At 39.8% G+C, this 20252-nt stretch overlaps 1 protein-coding gene across 2 annotated transcripts in view; it reads left to right on the top strand.

Annotated features, from left to right (window-relative positions):
* The window catches only part of BEND6 (BEN domain containing 6), a 73460-nt gene that overhangs the window by 43361 nt on the left and 9847 nt on the right, over positions 1 to 20252 (top strand). The window contains exon 4 of one of the 2 annotated variants that reach the window (XM_030928945.1): positions 13874 to 16637. The exons of the other annotated variant lie outside the window; for it this stretch is intronic. Within the exon in view, the coding sequence (XP_030784805.1) occupies positions 13874 to 13896 (23 nt within the window). The 3' untranslated portion in view covers positions 13897 to 16637. Of the gene's footprint in view, positions 1 to 13873; positions 16638 to 20252 lie in introns of those variants that run through there. 2 annotated transcript variants of the gene reach the window in all.

Below are 20252 nucleotides of genomic sequence, written 5' to 3'. Positions count from 1 at the left end.
AGGTTCTTTACCTGCTTTCCAGGATACCAAATTCACCAGCTTTCCTCCCATATTGTTGGTCTTTCCATCTTATTCCATTTAGCTGATTCATTATCTCATCCTCTAAGTATTTTATGATTCCCCTGGCTCCGTACTTGGACTTTTTTCTTTTCTATCTGCGTTCATTCTCTAGATGACCGACTCCAATAATATGGTGTAAATATCCATCAATGAGGCTGGGCGCAGTGGCTCACACCTGTAATCCAGCACTTTGGGAGGCCAAAGCGGGTGGATCACTTGAGACCAGGAGTTTGAGACCAACCTGGGCAACGTGACGAAACTCCATCTTTACTCAAAATACAAAAATTAACCAGGCATGGTATTGCACGCCTATGGTCCCAGCTACCTGGGAGGCTGAGGCACAAGAATTGCTTGAACCCGGGAGATGGAGGTTGCAGTGAGCTGAGATTACATGACTGCACTCCAGCCTGAACGACATAGCGAGACTCTTGTCAAAAAAAAAAAAAAAAAAAAAAAAAAAATCAATGAGCTATGATTGTCAGATTTCTATCTCCTGCCTGGGCCTCTTTAACTCATTGTCTAACTGCATGCTTGACATGACTGATAGGCTAACATGTTTCAAACCACATTCCTCACCTCCCTCAACCTGTTTCTTTCTTCCTCATCCTAGCTAATGTTAATTTCATTGTTCAAATTCCTTAAGCCAGAAACTATGATGTTATCTTCATGTTGTCTTCTATTTCTGTATTTATTTTACACCCCACACTCAGTCCATTAGCAAATCCCACTAGCTTTGCCTTCAAAATATTTCTGAAACTCAATCCCTTTTACCACCCCTACTGCTGCTACTCTGGTCCTAGCCATCATTACCTCTCATCTGTATAATTAAGGTGGCATTGTAACTTGCATCACTACTTCTGTCCTTGTTTCTATGAGGTCTATTCTCAACACAGCAGTGAGAATGATTCCGTTAAATGTAAACCAGTTCATGTCCTCCTGTGCTTAAAACTCTCCAGCGAATTCGTACCTCACTCAGTATAGAAATTAAAGTCCTTTTATGATCTTTGGTTCCTTACATGATCTGGCCACCTCCCCTCCACTTAATTCTCTGGCCTTGTTTTCTACTCCTCATCCTCTCCTTCTCTGTGATCCAGACAACTGGACCACTTACTTTCCCTCCAAAGACATCAGGCATGATCTTATCTTCAGTGTCTTTGTGCTTTCCATCCCCTCTGCCCAGAATGTTCTTCCTCCAGTTATCCATAGGCCTTGAACCCCTACTTCTTTCAGATCTTCACTGCTAATTCAACTTTTCCCTGATCTTCCTCCCATCTAAAATTTCAACCTTTCATCTCCCAGTTTATATTATCTTCCCCTGTTTTGTTTCCTTTTTGGCACTTGCAAGTCTGTGTAATCTACTATGTATTTAATATCGTCTGTCTCCACATGTCCCCACCACATACACACACACTAGAATTTAACCCTAGAAACGAAGTAGTAAAGTTGGCAATTGACTGGACTTGTGGCAGCAGAAGTCAGGAACTGCCTACTGTCACTGCAGTGTTCATTTCTGCATTTATTCATTTTATTTATTCATTTATTTATTGAGACAGATACTCACTCTGTCTCCCACGCTGCAGTGCAGTGGCACGATCTCGGCTCACTGCAAGCTCTGCCTCCTAGATTCATGCCATTCTCCTGCCTCAGCCTCCTGAGTAGCTGGGACTACAGGCGCCCACCACCACGCCTGGCTAATTTTTTGTATTTTTAGTAGAGACGAGGTTTCACCATGTTAGCCAGGATGGTCGTGATTTCCTGACCTCGTGATCTGCCCACCTCTGCCTCCCAAAGTGTGCTGGGATTACAGGCGTGAGCCACCGCACTCGGCCCATTTATTCATTTAGTAAATATTTATAAAGTCCCTACTATGTGAAAGGGGCTATTCTAAGTACCTAGGAAACTCAATGGACAAAACAGTCAAAGATTCACGCTTTCATGGAGTGTGTGTGTGTGTTTGTGTGTGTGTGTGGCAAGAGGGGATGGTTAAAAAACATACAAAAGATAATTAAGTAAATTATATAGTATGTTGGATGGTGAAAGGTGCTTTGGAAAAAAATAGAGGCTGCAAAAAAGGATTACGTTTTGAGGGAGAGGGAATGGCTTATAATGTTAATGGCATGGTCATAGCAGGCCTTCTTGTAAAGCTACAGTTGGAACTAGGAAGATAACAGAAAGTTGAAATCTCTTGTATAATACTATTAAGAAAGGGGTCTAAGGGAAGACTATATGCTGATTATTTACTTTGTTTGCAATAATGTTCCTAACTCTTTAAGAATCAGGGCTGTTTCTATGTTTATAAAGCCTGGTAACTAAGAAAAATGGCAGAATGAATATGCCATTCTAGACATTCAGGATGGCAAACGTGTGTGTGTGCTATGTGTGTGTGTTAAGCATTTAATACATATCTTGTGCACTACAACTGACCAACACAATAGGATGTGAAAGAAAATAAGTGATATATCTATTGTACAGAAAGGTATTAAATAGTCAGTATTTATCATGTGTACACCTAAGAAAAACAAAGCATCAGCCAAAAACTTGACTCTTGTAAGTAATGACATTTTAGTAAAGAATGAAAAATCAGCGTTTTTAGACTCCGAAAAACAACCGAAAATGGATTAAAGACAAACGTTAAGACCAGAAACTGTGGAACTTCTAGAAGAAAACATTGGGAAATGCTTCGTGGCATTGGTCTGGGAAAGGATTTTTTAAATAAGACCCCAAAAGCAAAAAAAAAAAAAGACAAGTAGAATTACATCAAACCAAAAAGCTTCTACACAACAAAGGAAACAATCAACAGAGTGAAGGGACAACCTCCAAAATGGAGAAAATGTTTGCAAACTCTGCATCTGACATGGGGTTAATATCCAGAAAATATAGGGAACTCCAACAACCCAATAGCAAAAAATCAAATAATTCTGTTTAAAAATGGGCAAGAAAATTGCTGGGTTCATCAGCCCACTCCCCTGAAGTCATGGTGCAGCAGTTTCCTCTCTGCTTCACTCACAGGACCCAGGCAGGTGTCCAGGTATTAGGAGCACCCCCTCACCTGGTTCAGCAGCCTCAGTTGCCCTGTACCCTTCTTGGGCATAAATCTTGGTGCAATGGGACTCTCTCCACTCCATGCCCAGGCAGATCTCCAGGTATTCAGAGCACCTGCTCATGTGGATCAGGAGCTTGATTCACCCCACCCTTTCTGTACAGAGATTCACAGAGATTCTGCACAGTGATGGCATGAAGGCCATCTCCGCTTCATGCCCAGGCAGATCTCCAGGCATTTGGAGCACTTGCTAAGCTGATTCAGCAGCCTGAGCTGCCCCACCCTTCTTGTGCAGAGAACCAGGTGCAGGGGGATCCTTACTGCTCCACATTCAAGCAGATCTCCAGGCATCTATTGCACTCACTCTCCTGGATTAGTTTAGGACACCTCCCTCATGCCTGTGCAGAGAGCTTGGGGCCAAGGAGATTTCCCAGCTCCATATCTAGGCACACCTCTGGGCACTTGGTGGCCACCCACTGGATTCCCCCTCAGTACTGATGCTTGTGCCTGCTATCAGGGGACCTGTAGGTGGACCTGTCCATCCAGCCCTGCCCATTTTGGTCCCTCCTTCCCCTGCAGCTAAGCAGAGAGCACAGACTACTGTGTACTCTACCAATCAGCCCATTGACTGAGACCACAGAGAACTTCTCTCAGTAAAACAAGGATCAAGTCCATACTCAGCCACTTTGGTTGCAGCCAGCTCTTACCTATAAGTGCCATGTACTGGCCTGTAGGTCAAACTGCACAGCCCAATATGAAACCTGCCAACAGAAGTGCATAGACCTATAGAAATGAAGCCAAAAGACCCTACCCAGTATTCACTACAGCCACAGGGAGAAAAGGGAAGGAAAAAGAAAAAACATTTTAGGGAAAGAAAAAAAATCATACCCACATGAAAAAGAAAAAGAAATCCAGAGAACACCTGTTACATCCTATACAAAATGAACATCACCAAGACATGCAGTCACCAGACCCTCCAGGATCAATGCTAAAGAAAAAAATCTTTTTTTTTTTTTTTTTTTTTTTTTTTTTTTTTTTTGAGACAGGGTCTCAGGGTCTCTGTTGCCCAGGTTGGAGTGTAGTGGTGCCATCACTGCTCACTGCAGCCTCCACCTCCCGAGCTTGGGTAATCCTTCCACCTCAGCCTCCCAAGTAACTGAGACTACAGGCATGCACCACAATGCCTGGCCAATTTTTCTATTTTTTGGAGAGATGGGGTTTTGCCATGTTGTCCAGGCTGATCTTGAACTCCTGGGCTCAAGTGATCCACTACCTTGGCCTCTCAAAGTACTGGGATTATAGGCATGAGCCACTGCACCTGGCAAGAAAAAAATCTTAAAAGCCAATAGAGAAAAATTTCAAAGGGAACCCCATCAGGTGAACAGTGGACTTCTCAACAGAAACCTTGCAAGGCAGGAGATGTTAGGGGCCTATTTTCAGCATTCTTAAAGAGAAGAAATTCCAACCAAGACATACATATCCTGACGAACTAAGCTTCATCAGTGAAGGAGAAACAAAATATTTTCCAGACAAGCAAGTGCTAAGAGAATGAGTTATTACTAGACCAGCCTTACAAGAGTTTCTTAAGGGAGTTCTAAACATGTAAACAAAATAATGATACCCACTACCACAAAAACACACTTATGTACATTTTCCACAGATACTGTAAAATAACCACATGATAGAAACTACAAAGCAGCCAGCTAACAACTTTACAATAGGATCAAAACTTCACATATCAGTATTAACTTTGAATGTTAATAATCTAAACGCTGCACTTAAAAGGCACAGAGTGGTATGTTGGATTAAAAAAAAACAAGTAGACCTCATATGTAATGACACCCATAGGCTCAAAGTAAAGGGCTAGAGAAATATCGCAAATCGAAAAAAACAAAGAGCAAGGGTCATGATTCTTATATCAGATAAAACAGACTTTAAGCCAACAATAGAAAAAGAAAGGACAAAGTAGAGCATTACATAATGATAAAAGGTTCAATTAAATAAGAAGACTTAACTATCCTAAATATATATGCACCCAACATTGGAGCACCCGGATAAATAAAACAAGTACTCTAGACCTATAGGAAGACTTAGACAGTCATACAATAATAGTGGGGGACTTGAAAACACCCCACTGACAACGTTAGACAGATCATTCATGCAGAAAACTGACACAGGAATTCTAGAATTAAATTGGACATTTGATGAATTGGACCTAAGAGACAGCTACAGAATATTCCACCCATCAACCACAGAATATACATTCTTCTCATCTGCTCATGCAAAATATTGCAAGATTGAACACATGCTTGGCCACAGAGCAAGTCTCAATAAATTCAAAAAAATTGAAATTGTATGAACCATACTCTCAGACCATAGTGGAATAAAAATAGTAGTAAATATCAAGAAGATCTCTCAAAACCACACAATTACATGAAAATTAAACAACTTGCTCCTGAATGACTTTGGGTAAACAATGAAATTAAGGCAGAAATTTTAAAAATTCTTTGAAATTAATGGAAAAGAAATACAACATACCAAAATTTCTGGGATACGGCAAAACCAATGTTAAGAGGAAAATTTATGGTACTAAACATTTACCTCGTGAAGTTAGAAATATCTCAGTGATCTAACCTTTACACCTAGAGAAACTAGAAAAACAAGAAAAACCCCAAAGCTAGCAGAAGAAATCACTAAAGTCAAAGAGGAACTAAACAAAATTGAGACCCAAAAATCCATACAAAGAATCAATGAAACTAAAAGTTTTTTCTTTGAAAGGATAAACAAGATTGACAGACTGAAAGCAAAATTAACAAAGAAAAGAAAACAGAGAAAATCCAAACAAGCACAATCAGAAACAACAAAGGTTACATTACAACTGACACCACAGAAATACAAAAGATCCTCAGAGACTATTATGAACACCTCTACGTACACAAACTAGAAAATCTGAAGGAAAAGGATGCATTCTTAGAAACACACACTCTCCTAAGGTTGAACCAGAAAGTAATTGAAACCCTAAACAGACTAATATCGTGTTCTAAAATTGGACCAATAATAAAAAATCTGCTGGGCACAGTGGCTCATGCTTGTAATCACACCACTTTGAAAGGCCAAGGCAGGAGGACTGCTTGATCTCAGAGTTCCAGATCAGCCTGGGCAACAACACAAGACCTTATATATATTAAAAATAAAAAGAATTAGCCAAGTGTTGTGACACGTGCCAGTAGTCCCAGCTACTCAGGAGTCTGAAGCAGGAGGATTGCTTGAGCCCGAGAGATGGCGGCTGCAATGTGCTGTGATTGCATCACTGCACCTGAGTGACAGAGAGAGACCCTGTCTCAAAAACAAACAGCAACAACAACAACAACAACAAAAACTACCAACTAAAAACACCCAGACCAGATGGATTCATAGCCAAATTCTACCAGACATGCAAAGAAGTGCTACCAATTCTACTGAAACTATTCCAAAAAATTGAGAAGGGAAGGACTCCTCTCTAGCTCATTCCACAAAGCCAGCATCACTCTGATACCAAAACTTTGCAAAGACACAATTAAAAAAGAAAACTACAGGCCAATATCCCTGATGAACATAGATGCAAAAATCCTCAACAAAATACTAGCAGTTCAAATCAAACAGTGCATCAAAAAGTTAATTCACCACTCTTAAGTAGGCATCATTCCTGGGATATAAGGTTGGTTCGGCATACACAAATCAATAAATGTGATTACCACATAAACGAAAGTAAAAACAAAAACCTTATGATCATCTCAATAGATGTGGAAAAAGCTTTAAATAAAATCCAACATCCTTTCTTGATAAAAACCCTTAAGAAACTAGGCATCAAAGGAACACACCTGAAAATAATAAGAGCCACCTGTGACAAACCCACAGCCTGTTCATACTGAACAGGTAAAACCAGAAGCATTGCTCTTGAGAACTGGAACAAGACAAGGATGACCACTGTCATCACTCCTATTCAACCTAGTACTAGAATTGGTAGCTAGAGCAATGAAGCAAGAGAAAGAAATAAAATGCATCCAAATAGGAAAAGAAGTCAAGCTATCTCTCTTTGCTGACAATATAAGTCTATACTAGAAAACCCTGAATATTCTGCCAAACATCTCCTGGAAATGATAACAACACTAGTAAATTTTCAGGATACAAAATAAATGTAGGGCAGACGTTCTTCACCGAGAGTCGCCAAGGTTTCCTGCTTCAACAGTGATTGGACAGAACCCTGCGCTCGTCCCCCCGACCCCCGCCAGCCACCCATAACCAGCCCTCCACCGCCTCCTCACCACACCCTGGGACCGTCGCAAGGCATCCGCCGCCGCTCCAGCGCCGCGTAGCCACCGCCACCGCCACCGCCATGACTACCACGTCCCCCTCGCAGGTGCGCCAGAACTACCACCAGGACTCAGAGGCTGCCATCAACCTCCAGATCAACCTGGAGCTCTACATCTCCTACACAGGCTAAATGCAATGGAGTGGGCATTACATTTGGAAAGAAAAAATGTGAATCAGTGACTACTGGGACTGCACAAACTGGCCACTAACAAAAATGATCCCCATTTGTGTGACTTCATTGAGACACATCACCTGAATGAGCAGGTGAAATCCATCAAAGAATTGGGTGACCACGTGACCAACTTGCACAAGATGGGAGCACCCGAATCTGGCTTGGCAGAGCATCTCTTTGACAAGCATACCCTGGGAGACAGTGATAATGAAAGCTAAGGCTTAAGCTAATTTCCCCATATCCATGGAGTGACTTCCCTGGTGACCAAGGCAGTCCATACATGTTGGGGTTTCCTTTACCTTTTCTATCAGTTGTACCAAAACATTCACTTAAGTTCTTTGATTTGTACCATTCCTTCAAATAAAGAAATTTGGTACCAATAATAATAATAATAAATGTACAAAAATTAGTAACATTTCTACACACCAATAACATTCAAGCCAAGAGCCAAATCAAGAACACAATCCCATTTACACTAGTCAAATAAATAGATAAATAAAATACCTAGGAATACATCTATCCGAGAAGGTGAAAGATCTCTACAAGGAAAACTACAAAACACTGCTGAAAGAAATCACAAATGACACACAAAAAAAATGGAAAAACATTCCATGCTCATGGATTGGAAAAATTGATACCATTAAAATGAACATACTGCTTAATCTACCAATTCAACATTATTCCTGTCAAACTACCAATGTCATGAACTGGAAAGCAACTATTCTAAAATTCATAAGAGACCAAAAAAGAGCCTGAATAACTAAAGCAATCCTAAGAAAATAGAACAAAGCCAGAGTCATCACATTATCTGATCCCAAACTATACTATCAATATACAATAACTAAAACAGCATGGTACTGGTACAAAAACAGACATGTAGACCAATGGAACAGAAAAGATAACACAGAAATAAAACCATACACCTACAGCCATCTAATCATCAAAAAAGTTGACAAGAATACGCAATGGGGGAAGGACTTCTTATTCAATAAATGGTGCTGGGATAACTGGCTAGCTGTATGCAGAAAAGTAAAACTGGATCCTTACCTTTTACCATATACAAAAATTAACTCAAGACGGATTAGAGATTTCAATGTAAAATCTCAAACTATAAGAATCCAAGAAGAAAACCTAGGAAACACCATTCTGGACGTCAGTCCTTGAAAATAATTTATGACTAAGTCCTCAAAAGCAATTGCAATGAAACAAAAAATTGACATGTAGGACCTAATTAAACTAAAGAGCTTCTGCACATCAAAAGGAAATGTCAACAGAGTAAACAGAAAACCTGCAGAATGGGAGAAAATATTTGCAAGCTACACATTTGACAAAGTAACATCCAGACTCTATAAGGAACTTAAAAAATTGAACAAGCAAAAAACAAATAATCCCATTTAAAAATGGGCAAAAGACATGAACAGACGCTTCTCAAAAGAAGACATACAAGTGGTCAACAAACATATGAAAAAGTGCTCCGGCTGGGTGCGGTGGCTCAAGCCGGTAATCCCAGCACTTTGGGAGGCCGAGACGGGCGGATCAGGAGGTCAAGAGATCGAGACCATCCTGGCTAACACGGTGAAACCCCGTCTCTACTAAAAAATACAAAAAGCTAGCCGGGCGAGGTGGCGGGCACCTGTAGTCCTAGCTACTCGGGAGGCTGAGGCAGGAGAATGGCCTAAACCCGGGAGGCGGAGCTTGCAGTGAGCTGAGATCCAGCCACTGCACTCCAGCCCGGGCGACAGAGCGAGACTCCGTCTCAAAAAAAAAACGAAGAAGTGCTCCACATTACTAATCATCAGAAAAATGAAATCAAAACCACAGTAAGATACCATCTCACACCAGTTAGAATGGCTACTATTAGAAAGCCAATATTAAATATACTGTTGTCAGTATATTTATGGTCATACTGTTGTCCATAATGGCTGTACTAATTTATATTCCCATCAAGCATATGAGTTCCTCTTTCTCCACACCCTTGCCAGCGTTTGTTATTTTTTGTCTTTTTAGTAGCAGTCATTCTAACTGGGGTAAGGTGATATCTTTGTATGGTTTTCATTTGCATTTCCCTAATGATTAGTGATGTTGAGCATTTTAAAATATATACTTGTTGGCCAGTTCTGTGCCTTTTTTTTTTTTTTTTTTTTTTTAGAGATGGAGTCTTGCTCTGTTGCCCACGCTGGAGTGCAGTGGTATGATGTCAGCTCACTGCCAACCTCCGCCACCTGGGTTCAAGCAATTCTCTTGCCTCATCCTCCCAAGTAGCTGGGACTACAGGTGCATGCCACCATGTCTGGCTAATTTCTTTGTATTTTTAGTAGAGAAGGGGTTTTGCCATGTTGGCCAGGCTGTTCTCGAACTCCTGACCTCAGGTGATCCACCCGCCTTGGCCTCACAAAGTGCTGGGATTACAGGCGTGAGCCACTGCACCTGGCCTTCTGTGTCTTCTTTTGAGAAATGTTTATTCAGATTGTTTGCCCACTTTTTTTTTAAGGAATGTCAGCTTTCATTTTAGATTCAGGGGGTACATGTGCAGGTTTGTTACCTGGGTATATTGCATATTTTAAAATATTAAATATAGGGCTGGGCATGGTGGCTTATGCCTGTAATCCCAGCACTTTAGGAGGCCAAGGCAGGGGGATTGCCTGAGCTCAGGACTTGAGATCAGCCTGGGCAACAAGGTGAGACCTCATCTCCACTATAAATAATTAAAAAATTAGCCGGGCATGGTGACTTATTCTTATAGTCCCAGCTATGCAAGAGGCTAAGGCAGGAGGGTTGCTTGAGTCTGGGAGGTTGAGGCTGCAGTGAGCTATGATTGTGTCACCACACTCCAGCCTGGGTGACAGAGCAAGACTCTGTCTCAAAAAAATAGTAATAAAAATAGCACTACCATATGATCTAGCAATCTCACTACTTGGAATTTATGCAAGGTGAAGGAAATCATTATGTGTAAGAGATATCTGCACCCCTATGTTTGATGCAGCACTTTTCACAATAGCCAAGATGTGGAATCCAAGTGTCCATCAATGGACAAAGGGATGGAGAAAATGTGGCATATATATGTAGTGGAATACTATTCAGCCATAAGAAAGAATGAAATCCTGTCATTTGCAGCAACATGGATGAACCTCAAAGACATTATGTTAAGTGAAATAAGCCAACCACAGAAATATGAATACTGCACAATCTCACTTATATATGGAATCTAAAAAGATTGATCCAGAAATAGTAGAATAGTGGTTACCAGAGGCTAGGAGGAGTAAGGGAGAGGCAGATAGGGAGAGGTTGGTCAACAGGTACAAAATTACAGTTAGTTAGGAGAAATAAGTAGTAAAATCCATAAAACCACAAGGACCAAGAAAACTCAAGAGAAGACCACACCAGATAAAAGATACCAATAAAATTTTAGAAGCTGGCCGGGCGCGGTGGCTCAAGCCTGTAATCCCAGCACTTTGGGAGGCCGAGACGGGCGGATCATGAGGTCAGGAGATCGAGACCATCCTGGCTAACACGGTGAAACCCCATCTCTACCAAAAATACAAAAACTAGCCGGGCGAGGTGGCGGGCGCCTGTAGTCCCAGCTACTCGGGAGGCTGAGGCAGGAGAATGGCGTAAACCCAGGAGGCGGAGCTTGTAGTGAGCTGAGATCTGGCCACTGCACTCCAGTCCGGGCGACAGAGCAAGACTCCACCTCAAAAAAAAAAAAAAAAAAAAAAAAAAATTTAGAAGCTGAAAAGCAGATGGATGAGTGGTGACTGACTTAAAAATCTGAAAAAAGCTGAACTCCAGTATCTGTAACGGAGGTGGGCAGAAGACAGGGAGAGAAGTTAAAAAGAAATAGGCTAAATTACATCAAGAGCAAAAGCTTTCAGGAATTGGACCTGTGAAAGGAATTATGGTAGTACTGGTAGTGTGAAAACTGGAAAACTCATTGAAAAACCTATAGGAAGACACTTTCAGGCCAGGCACAATGGCTCAATCTTGTGATCCTGGCACTTTGGGAGGCCAAGGAGGGAGGTTTGCTTGAGGCCAGGAGTTTGAGACCAACCTGGGCAATATAGTGAGACTCTTGTCTCTACAGAAAGTAAAAACTGTAGAGACTCAGTCTTTACAGTTCTTGGAAGAAGCAGTGTGGCATAGGAGCAAAGAGGTAAAAATTTGAGGGAGCAAAGCACCTGAGTTCAAGCCCTGCTCTGCCACCTAGTGTCTGTGTAACCTTGTGCAAGTTGTTTAACCATGCTGTGCCTCCTTTTTTTCATCTCTAAAATGGAAATAATGGAAATAATAAATGTACTCACCTGAGTGACAGGGAAAGCATTCAGAACAGAGCCTGGCACATAGCAAGTATTTGTTGTTACAATGTTTGCTATCACAATTCAACACAACCAGCTTTGTAGATGTGTGACGTGCAGTTACATTGACGTGCAGTTACATAAGGCCCTGCTCTTAGAAGGGCCCACATACTGGTTAAAGGCTCTGCTGTCACAATCTTAAAATTCTTTAGAGGTTTTGAACAATGAGCCCTGAATTTTTTGTTTGTGTTGGGCCCTGCAAACTATGTAGTCATGTAGCAAGTCCTGCAAGTCAATCAGGAAAAGGATGAATTACTCAACAATGTGTTGGGAAAATTGATATTCCAAGCTGCCTTCTCATTTCACACCAGGTGGCTCACTAAGAACATAACTGTACAGTTTAAATTAAAACTCCATGTTCTGATTTTGAATGGGAAGTACTGGTTTGAACACATAATAAATATTGTCTTTAAAAAGTTATAGTTTACCCAAAGCAATGTATAGATTGAATGCAATTCCTATCAAAATACCAATGACATTTTTCACAGAAATAGAAAAAGCATTTTTTATAATTTGTATGGATTCATGAAAGACCCTGAATAGCCAAAGCAATTCTGAGCAAAAAGAACAAAGCTGGAGGTATCACTCTGTCGACCTCAAAATATACTACAAAGCTGTAGTAGCCAAAGCTGCATGGTATTGGCTTAAAAATGACACATTAGACCAATGGGACAGAATAGAGAACTCAGAAACTAATCCACATACCGATAGTCAGTTGTTTTTTGACAAAGCCACCAAGAACATTCGCTGGGGAAATGTAGTCTCTTTAATAAATGTTGCTGGAGCCAGACATGGTGGCTCACACCTGTAATCCTAACACTTTGGGAGGCTGAGGTGGGAAAATCACTTGAACCTAGGAGTTCGAGACCACCCTGGGCAACACAGGGAGACCCATCTCTACAAAAACTGTTAAAATGAGCCTGGTGTGGTAGCACACACCAGTGGTCTCAACTACTCAGAAAGCTGGGTGGGAGGATTGCTTGAGTCCAGGAGGTTGAGGCTCCAGTGAGCCGTGATCACACTACTGCACTCCAGCCTAGAAGATGGAGTGAGACCATGTCTCAAATTAAAAAAAAAAAAAAAAAATTGTGCTGGGAAAACTGGATAATTATTTACAGAATGAAACTAGACCTGCACCTCTCATCCTATGCAAAAATCAATTCAAAATAAATCAAAGACCTAAATTTAAGACCCAAACAATGAAACTACTAGACAAAAACATAGGGGAAACACTCTGGGACATTGGTCTGGGAAAATATTTTGTGAATAGGACCTTAAAAGCACGGGCAACAAAAGCAAAAATAAACAAACATTCTGATTTTAAAATGGCCAAGACTAGAGGATCACTTGAGGCAAGGAGTATGAGACCAGCATGGGCAACATAGCAAGACCCTATCTCTACAAAAAAAAAAAAAATTTTTTTTTAATGAGCTGGGTGTGGTATCTTATGCCTGTAATCCCAGCTACTCAGGAGGCTGAGATGGGAAGATAGCTTGGGTTCAGGAGTTTCGGAAGTTTACAGTGCGCTGTGATCATGCCACTTTGTTCCTGGAACCAAGCCGGGTCCAGCTGTGTTTTCTCGAGGCCCAATAACAGGAAGCAGACAAACTAGGAAAGAAGGGAATTTATTGCTGTAACCAGATACAGGGAGAAGGCCAGAGATAATTCCACCAGACCAACTCAAAGTGTTGCAATTTTCTTAGTGCTTATATAGGTTGGGGTTATGTGCCTATGTGCAGTATAGCATTGGCCTAAGTCTACTGGTAACTAATTTTGTTTCAACTAGAAGGTCAGAGACAAAAATGCTTGCTAAGTCTGATTAAAATGGCCCCAGTACCTTCAAGGCCTGTCTACTGTGGTACTGGAGTGATTATTTCTATCTTATCTCCTTTACAGCTTGGTCCAGAGAGCTGCCTTAGATTCTCCAATGAATCTGTTCAAACAGCTGCCTCTGTTACCTTGACTCATCTCAGATACAGGTCCTGGTACTAGGAATCAAAGACTGTCTCTGTTATTTTGGCTTGCTCCAGGTTAGGGAGAAGCCCATGCAAGGCTCCTACTGATCATGTTTCATTTCTAGCTTTGATGTCTGGGCACTGATTTCCCTAGGTTTAACCATTTGCTCAATGTCAAGGCAGTGCTGTGGAAATCTGTCTGTGTAACTGGAGTACTATGCAGGCCTGTCTGTGTGACTGTCATGCAGGCCTGTCTGTGTGATTGTCAGGGAGAACTGGCCTGCCACAACTTCACTCCAGCCTGGGTGACAGATAGAGACACCATCTCTTAAGAAAAGAAAAAAGAAAAAAAATGGGCAATCTGAACAGATATTTCTCAATAAGACATACAAATGGCCAATAGGTATATGAAAAAAATGCTCAACATCACTGATCACCAGGAAAATGCATATCAATACCACAGTGAGGTAGCATCTCACCCCAGGAAGGATGGCTATTATCAAAAAGATAAAAAAATAACAAATTCTGGTGAAGATGTGGAGAAAAGCGAACTCTTATACACTGTGGGTGTGAATGTAAAACAGTACAGCCACTGTGGAGACAGCATGGTTCAAAATAGATAACGTAGGGAATCAACTTAAGTGTCCAACAACAGATGAACACATAAAGAAAATGTGGCATATATACACAATGGAATATTATTCATCTGTAAAACAGAATGAAATCCTGTCATTTTTGGCAACAGGGATGATCATTATGTTAAGTGAAATAAGCCAGGAATAGAAAGCTAAACAGTGCATGTTCTCATTTGTATATGGAAGCTAAAAAAAAAAAAGGTTAATCTCGTAAAACTAAAAAGTAGAACAGAGGATACAAGAGACTGGAAAGGGTAGGGGGAAAGGAGAGGTAGGGAAAGATTTATTAAAGCATACAAAATTACAGCTAGATAGGAAGAATACGTTCTAATGTTCAATATCCCTGTGGGATTACTATAGTTAACAATAGTACATATTTTCAAGTACCTAGAAGTAGGATTTTGAATGTTCCCAATATAAAGAAATGATAAATGTTTGCAGTAATAGATATGCTAATCACCCTGATCTGATCATTATACATTATATGTATCAAAACATCATTATTTGCCCTATTAATATGTATAATTAAAATATTAAATAAAATCAAATTTTAAAAAGTTTTCTAATATGGTTCCCTGAATAGTCCTAAAAACAGGAACTCAATAGCCAAGAGCACTCCTAGTAATTAGATGTGCCCTTGTAATATCATTAACCATTAAAGGGAACAATGACTCCTTGGATAAATAGCAGACTCCATGTCTTGCATACGAAATGTACAGAATAAGACTTGTGAAGAAGCTTAAGCAGGAAATATACAGGAACATCTTGTCATATCAGAAAGCAAGGAAGTTAGAACACGCAGATGTGTCAACTAGAAGAGCTTCCCACCAGCCAAAGATGGGACAGTTTGAGCATCAATAAGAATGACAACCACAATAGATAAATACATATTGTATTAATATATGTTTAAATGCATGAGTTCATAGTGGTATTCAAAAAAGAATAAAAACGTAATGATCATCTGAAAATAACAAACTCGTAATTTTGAAAATTGGCACATACAAACCAAAATCAAGCATGTATCCTGCCATTACTATATGAAATGAACTTCTGGGTAACCAAACAGTTGATAAGAGGAAGTTTCCCTTTGTAGAACTCCAGCTAATAAATGAAGAAGAAAATTATTAGAATGTCACTATTTTACAACCCATCGTGACATAATGAATCTATGCAGTGATCATCCATAGCTGCTGAGATGACAAAAAAGCTAGCCAGGCATTAAATGCCACCGGATGGAAGTTAAAAATACTGCCTGAATCCGATCAAACCTTCACATCTAACTACCAATCTACATCAAATACAGGGAACCAGAGAATATGTCAAATACCACCAAAGGGTGCAATCACAGCAAAATCCAACTATAGGAAATTCTCCAGGACAAATGACCCAGTTTCCACAATTAATAAATTGCAAGGGAAAAAACTAGGAAGGGAGAGGAAACCTATAGTTTATATGGAAGAGACAGCAACCAATTGTAACATATAGTCCTTACTGGATCTTGATTCAAACAAACTGTTAAAAAATAAGACCATCAGAGAAATTTGACTATTGACTAGGGTTTTTAAAAATGATATTAAAAAACTATTGTTAACTATTTCTGGGTGCAGTAGTGGTGTTAACAGTTATATTTTTAAATACACCTTTTAGAGATGCCTACAGAAATTTTTACAGATAAAAATGAGATGATGTCTGTGGTTTGCATCAAATGATTTGGGGGAAGGATCAGGGTGTAAGTGGAATGAAACTTGCCATGAATTGAAATGGGAGAATATGCTATTTTTGTTTCTGTTTAAAATTTTCCATTAAAAGTTTAAAAAAATATATCCAGGAAAACAACATACTTGTGAAAAGATATTTAAACTCTACAAAATTATTGGTGAATATTTAACTGATCTGAGTGAATGACTTTCTAAGTATAAAATAAATGGAAAATATACTAAGAAAAGACTGCTACTTTCAACTAAAATGAAAGTTTAAATTGTGTGTGTTTAAAATGTTTTAAAATTAAAAGATAAACACTTTGAGAAAAATATTTGCAACTCAAGAAAAATAAAAGGTTAAAATGCTTAATATATAAGGAAGTTAATAATAAAGCTAATACATTCTGCTTATAATGTGCTAGGCACTCTTGTAACCACTTTACAAAAACCATTTCAGTTCTTATAAAATAGAAAAAGTACCAAGATCCCATGCTCCAATAGATAATTGATAGAAGAAATTCTAATAATCAATAAATCACATTTAACTTCACAATAATTAAATAATTGTAATTTAAAATGTACTAAGATTTTAACCTATCAAAAAAATGAAGATGGTTGTTACTGATTAACACCTGTTGTTGGTGGCACAGTGATATGGTCAATTTCTTATATTGCTGGTGGGAGTGTAAGTTGGAAAAATCTTTCTAGAGAGCAATTCAGCAATATGAATTGAATCTTGAAAGCATTTATATCTCTTAGTGCTGTTATGCTCTCAAGAATGTATAGCATTGACATGATCAGAGGTGCATATGAAAATGCAGATGCAAGAAGGTTTATCAAAGCTTTATTTGTAATTAAGAAAATTGGGCCTAGCAAAGTGGCTCCCCACTGTAATCCCAGCGCTTTGGGAGGATCACTTGAGCCCAGGAGTTCGAGACCAGCCTGGGCAACATAGGGAGACCCCATTTCTACAAAAAATAAAAATATTAGCTTGGCAGAACCAGCTACTTGGGAGGCTGTGGTGGGAGGATTGTTTGAGCCTGGGAAGTCAAGGCTGCAGTAAGCTGTGATCATGCCACTCTACTCCAGCTTGGGTAACAGCAGGGCCCTGTCTAGAAAAAGAGAGAGAGAGAGAGGAAGGAAGGAAGGAAGAAAGGAGGAAGGAAGGAAGGAAGGAAGGAAGGAAGGAAGGAAGGAAGGAAGGAAGGAAGGAAGGAAGGAAGGAAGGAAGGAAGGAAGGAAGGGAGGGAAAAAAGAAAAGAAAAGAAAAAAGAAAAAAAGAAGCATTGGAAGCAACCTAATTTCCAAGTGAGAAAAGGAGCATTTAAAGAAGTTATAGGACCGGGCATGGTGGCTCACGCCTGTAATCCCAGCACTTTGGGAGGCCGAGGTGGGCAGATACCTGAGGTGAGGAGTTCAATACCAACCTGGTCAACATGGTGAAACCCCATCTCTACTAAAAATACAAAAATTAGCTGGCATGGTGCACACCTGTAGTCCCAGCTACTTAGGAGGCCAAGGCCAGAGGATCACTTGAACCTGGAAGGCGGAGGTTGCAGTGATTCGAGATCATACCACTGCACTCCAGCCTGGGTGACAGAATGAGACTCTGTCTCAAAATAAGTAAATAAATAAATAAGTTACAGAACATGAATATGTTGGATATTAGGGAAAATAGCCCATCAACAGGTGAATGGATACATTAATTATGAAGTAATGGAATGTTAGCAATAAAAAGGAATGAATTATGGTACACACAACATGGATGTGTTAAAATATTATGTGGAGAAAAAAGACAAAAAAAGGGAGAATACACTGTTTGAGTTCATTTATATGGAATTCTAGAACAAGTAAAATTTATCTACAGCTAAAGAAGTCAGATTAGTGGTTGCCTCTGAGGTAAGTCCAAGGATTGATTTAGACAGGATGTAAAGGAACATTCTGGGAGGATGGAAATGTTCTGTATCTTGATTAGGTGTGTTTTAAATGGGTGCACCCATTTGTCAAACTCATCCCCTTTACCTATGTAATTTCTGCTCAGACTTCATGTAAGGTTTTGCCTTTAACTGTATGTAAATTGGACCTTAAAAACTCATATTTTCCAAGAAAATTTAATAAAACAGACAAATATTCATGTTACCATTTTAATTGGAAAAAAAGAGGCATGATACAATGCAATGTATACAGTATGGTTCTAATTACATAAAAGAAAATACATTAATAAAACTAGAGATACACAGGCAGAAATAACAAGAATGATGTATGCCAATGAACATATACAAACATAATTTGAAAAAAATAGTAAATATTCTTGTAGTCCCACTTCATACCAAATTCCCTTTTTCTTCTTATGTTCTAGCTTTCCCTTCTTTCAGTTCCTCATATGAAGAAGGTGCTATTCACATGCCTCTAATGACCCCCTCATTCTCTTCAGCAATTTAATCCCTGCTCAGTCTTAAGTTGTCAGATGAATCTTGACTTCCTCAGAGAAGTCCTGCTTGCCCTACCCAAGTCAAGCCCTCCCATTCCCCAGGCTGGGTCAAGCACCTTGTGCTGCTGCTTTGTGCCATTTAAGAATTGTGATTTTTTATTTTTTGCATATACCTCAGGTAAACCAAACTGCAAAGTTAAGGGCAGTGTCCTCCACACTGCCAAGAGTGCCTAATACTTCTGACACCAACTACACATGCAGGAGTTTCCCAAAACCACCCTCATATTCAATAATTTTCTGTAATAGGAAAACTCACAGAACATTCATTACAAAGAAAGGATACAAATTAGAATCAGCCAAAGAAAGAGGGCAGAGTCTGGGAGGTTTCCACATGTGTCAGGCTTTGGTTGTCTCAGGATGCCTTATGCCCATAGCATCTATATGTGACAATCCACATAAAGTATTGTCTATTCAGGAAGCTCACCAGAGCTCTACTGTCCAAACTTTTTATTGGAGCTTCATAATGCAGGCATGATTGATCGGTTGATTGCCTGCCCATGTGGTTGAACTCAGTTTCTAAATCATATGGTTGGTCTTTCTGGATTTCAGGCTGTGGCCAACTGCCACCCTAAGTCTATTGCCTGTGACTTGGCCCCACCATGGCCAGCTGCCACCCTAAGGCTATTGCATGTGACTTGGCCCCACCATGAGTCAGCTTATTAGCATAAACTATCAGGCATGGTCCCAGGAGCTCATGATGAGTGGTGAAGACACTCCTGTCAGTCAGGAAATTCCAAGGATTTAACAGTTACTTCCCAGGAACTCGGACAAAGGCTAGATCGTTCTCTGAGCAGGGCAAAATTCTTGCTACACAGGCTGGTTTGTAAATAAGTCTCCCCTTCACCCCTCAGACTGTAAGCTCCAAAAGGACATGGATCACATCTGGTTTTGCTCCCAGTTTTATCCCTCACACCTAGCATAGTGGTTGGCAAATACGGGAGAATCTGCATAACATGGACTTGGGAGGCAGCCAGTCTGAATTTGAATCTTGGCTCTTCTCTTCATTGACTGTGTGTGACTCTGAATGAATTACTTAGCTTCTTGTTGCCTAACTGACTTCATCTGGAAATGAGAGGTAAAGATAATACCTATCTCAGAGAGTTGCAATGAGTATTGGATGAAAGAACATCAGTTAAGATCTCAGAATAGTGCCTGGCACAGAGAAAAAAAAACTAGATAAATGTTTAATATTATTAAATGCTCAATAAGTAATTACTGATGGAATAAGTGTCTGGCACATGAGAGATGCTAATAAATGTTTTTGAAAGAACAGAAAATAATATTTTCTTCTTTATTAGATTTTCCTTTAGTATAGTACCATATACCCATATATACTGATTTGCACATCATTAATTATTCTAAAATTGTAGCTCAATAATATGCTTAAGAAAAGTGTAAAAAAAGTTTCAGAGTTTTTTCACCTCTCCAGCAGGCTGTTCCCTCAACCATGTAGTGAGGAACTGAATTAGACAAGGTTCAAGATCTCTTCCAACT

Source organism: Rhinopithecus roxellana, chromosome 4, assembly GCF_007565055.1.
Source record: "Rhinopithecus roxellana isolate Shanxi Qingling chromosome 4, ASM756505v1, whole genome shotgun sequence".
NCBI classification, from domain to species: domain Eukaryota; kingdom Metazoa; phylum Chordata; class Mammalia; order Primates; family Cercopithecidae; genus Rhinopithecus; species Rhinopithecus roxellana.
This window is presented reverse-complemented; position numbering and strand designations above follow the sequence as displayed.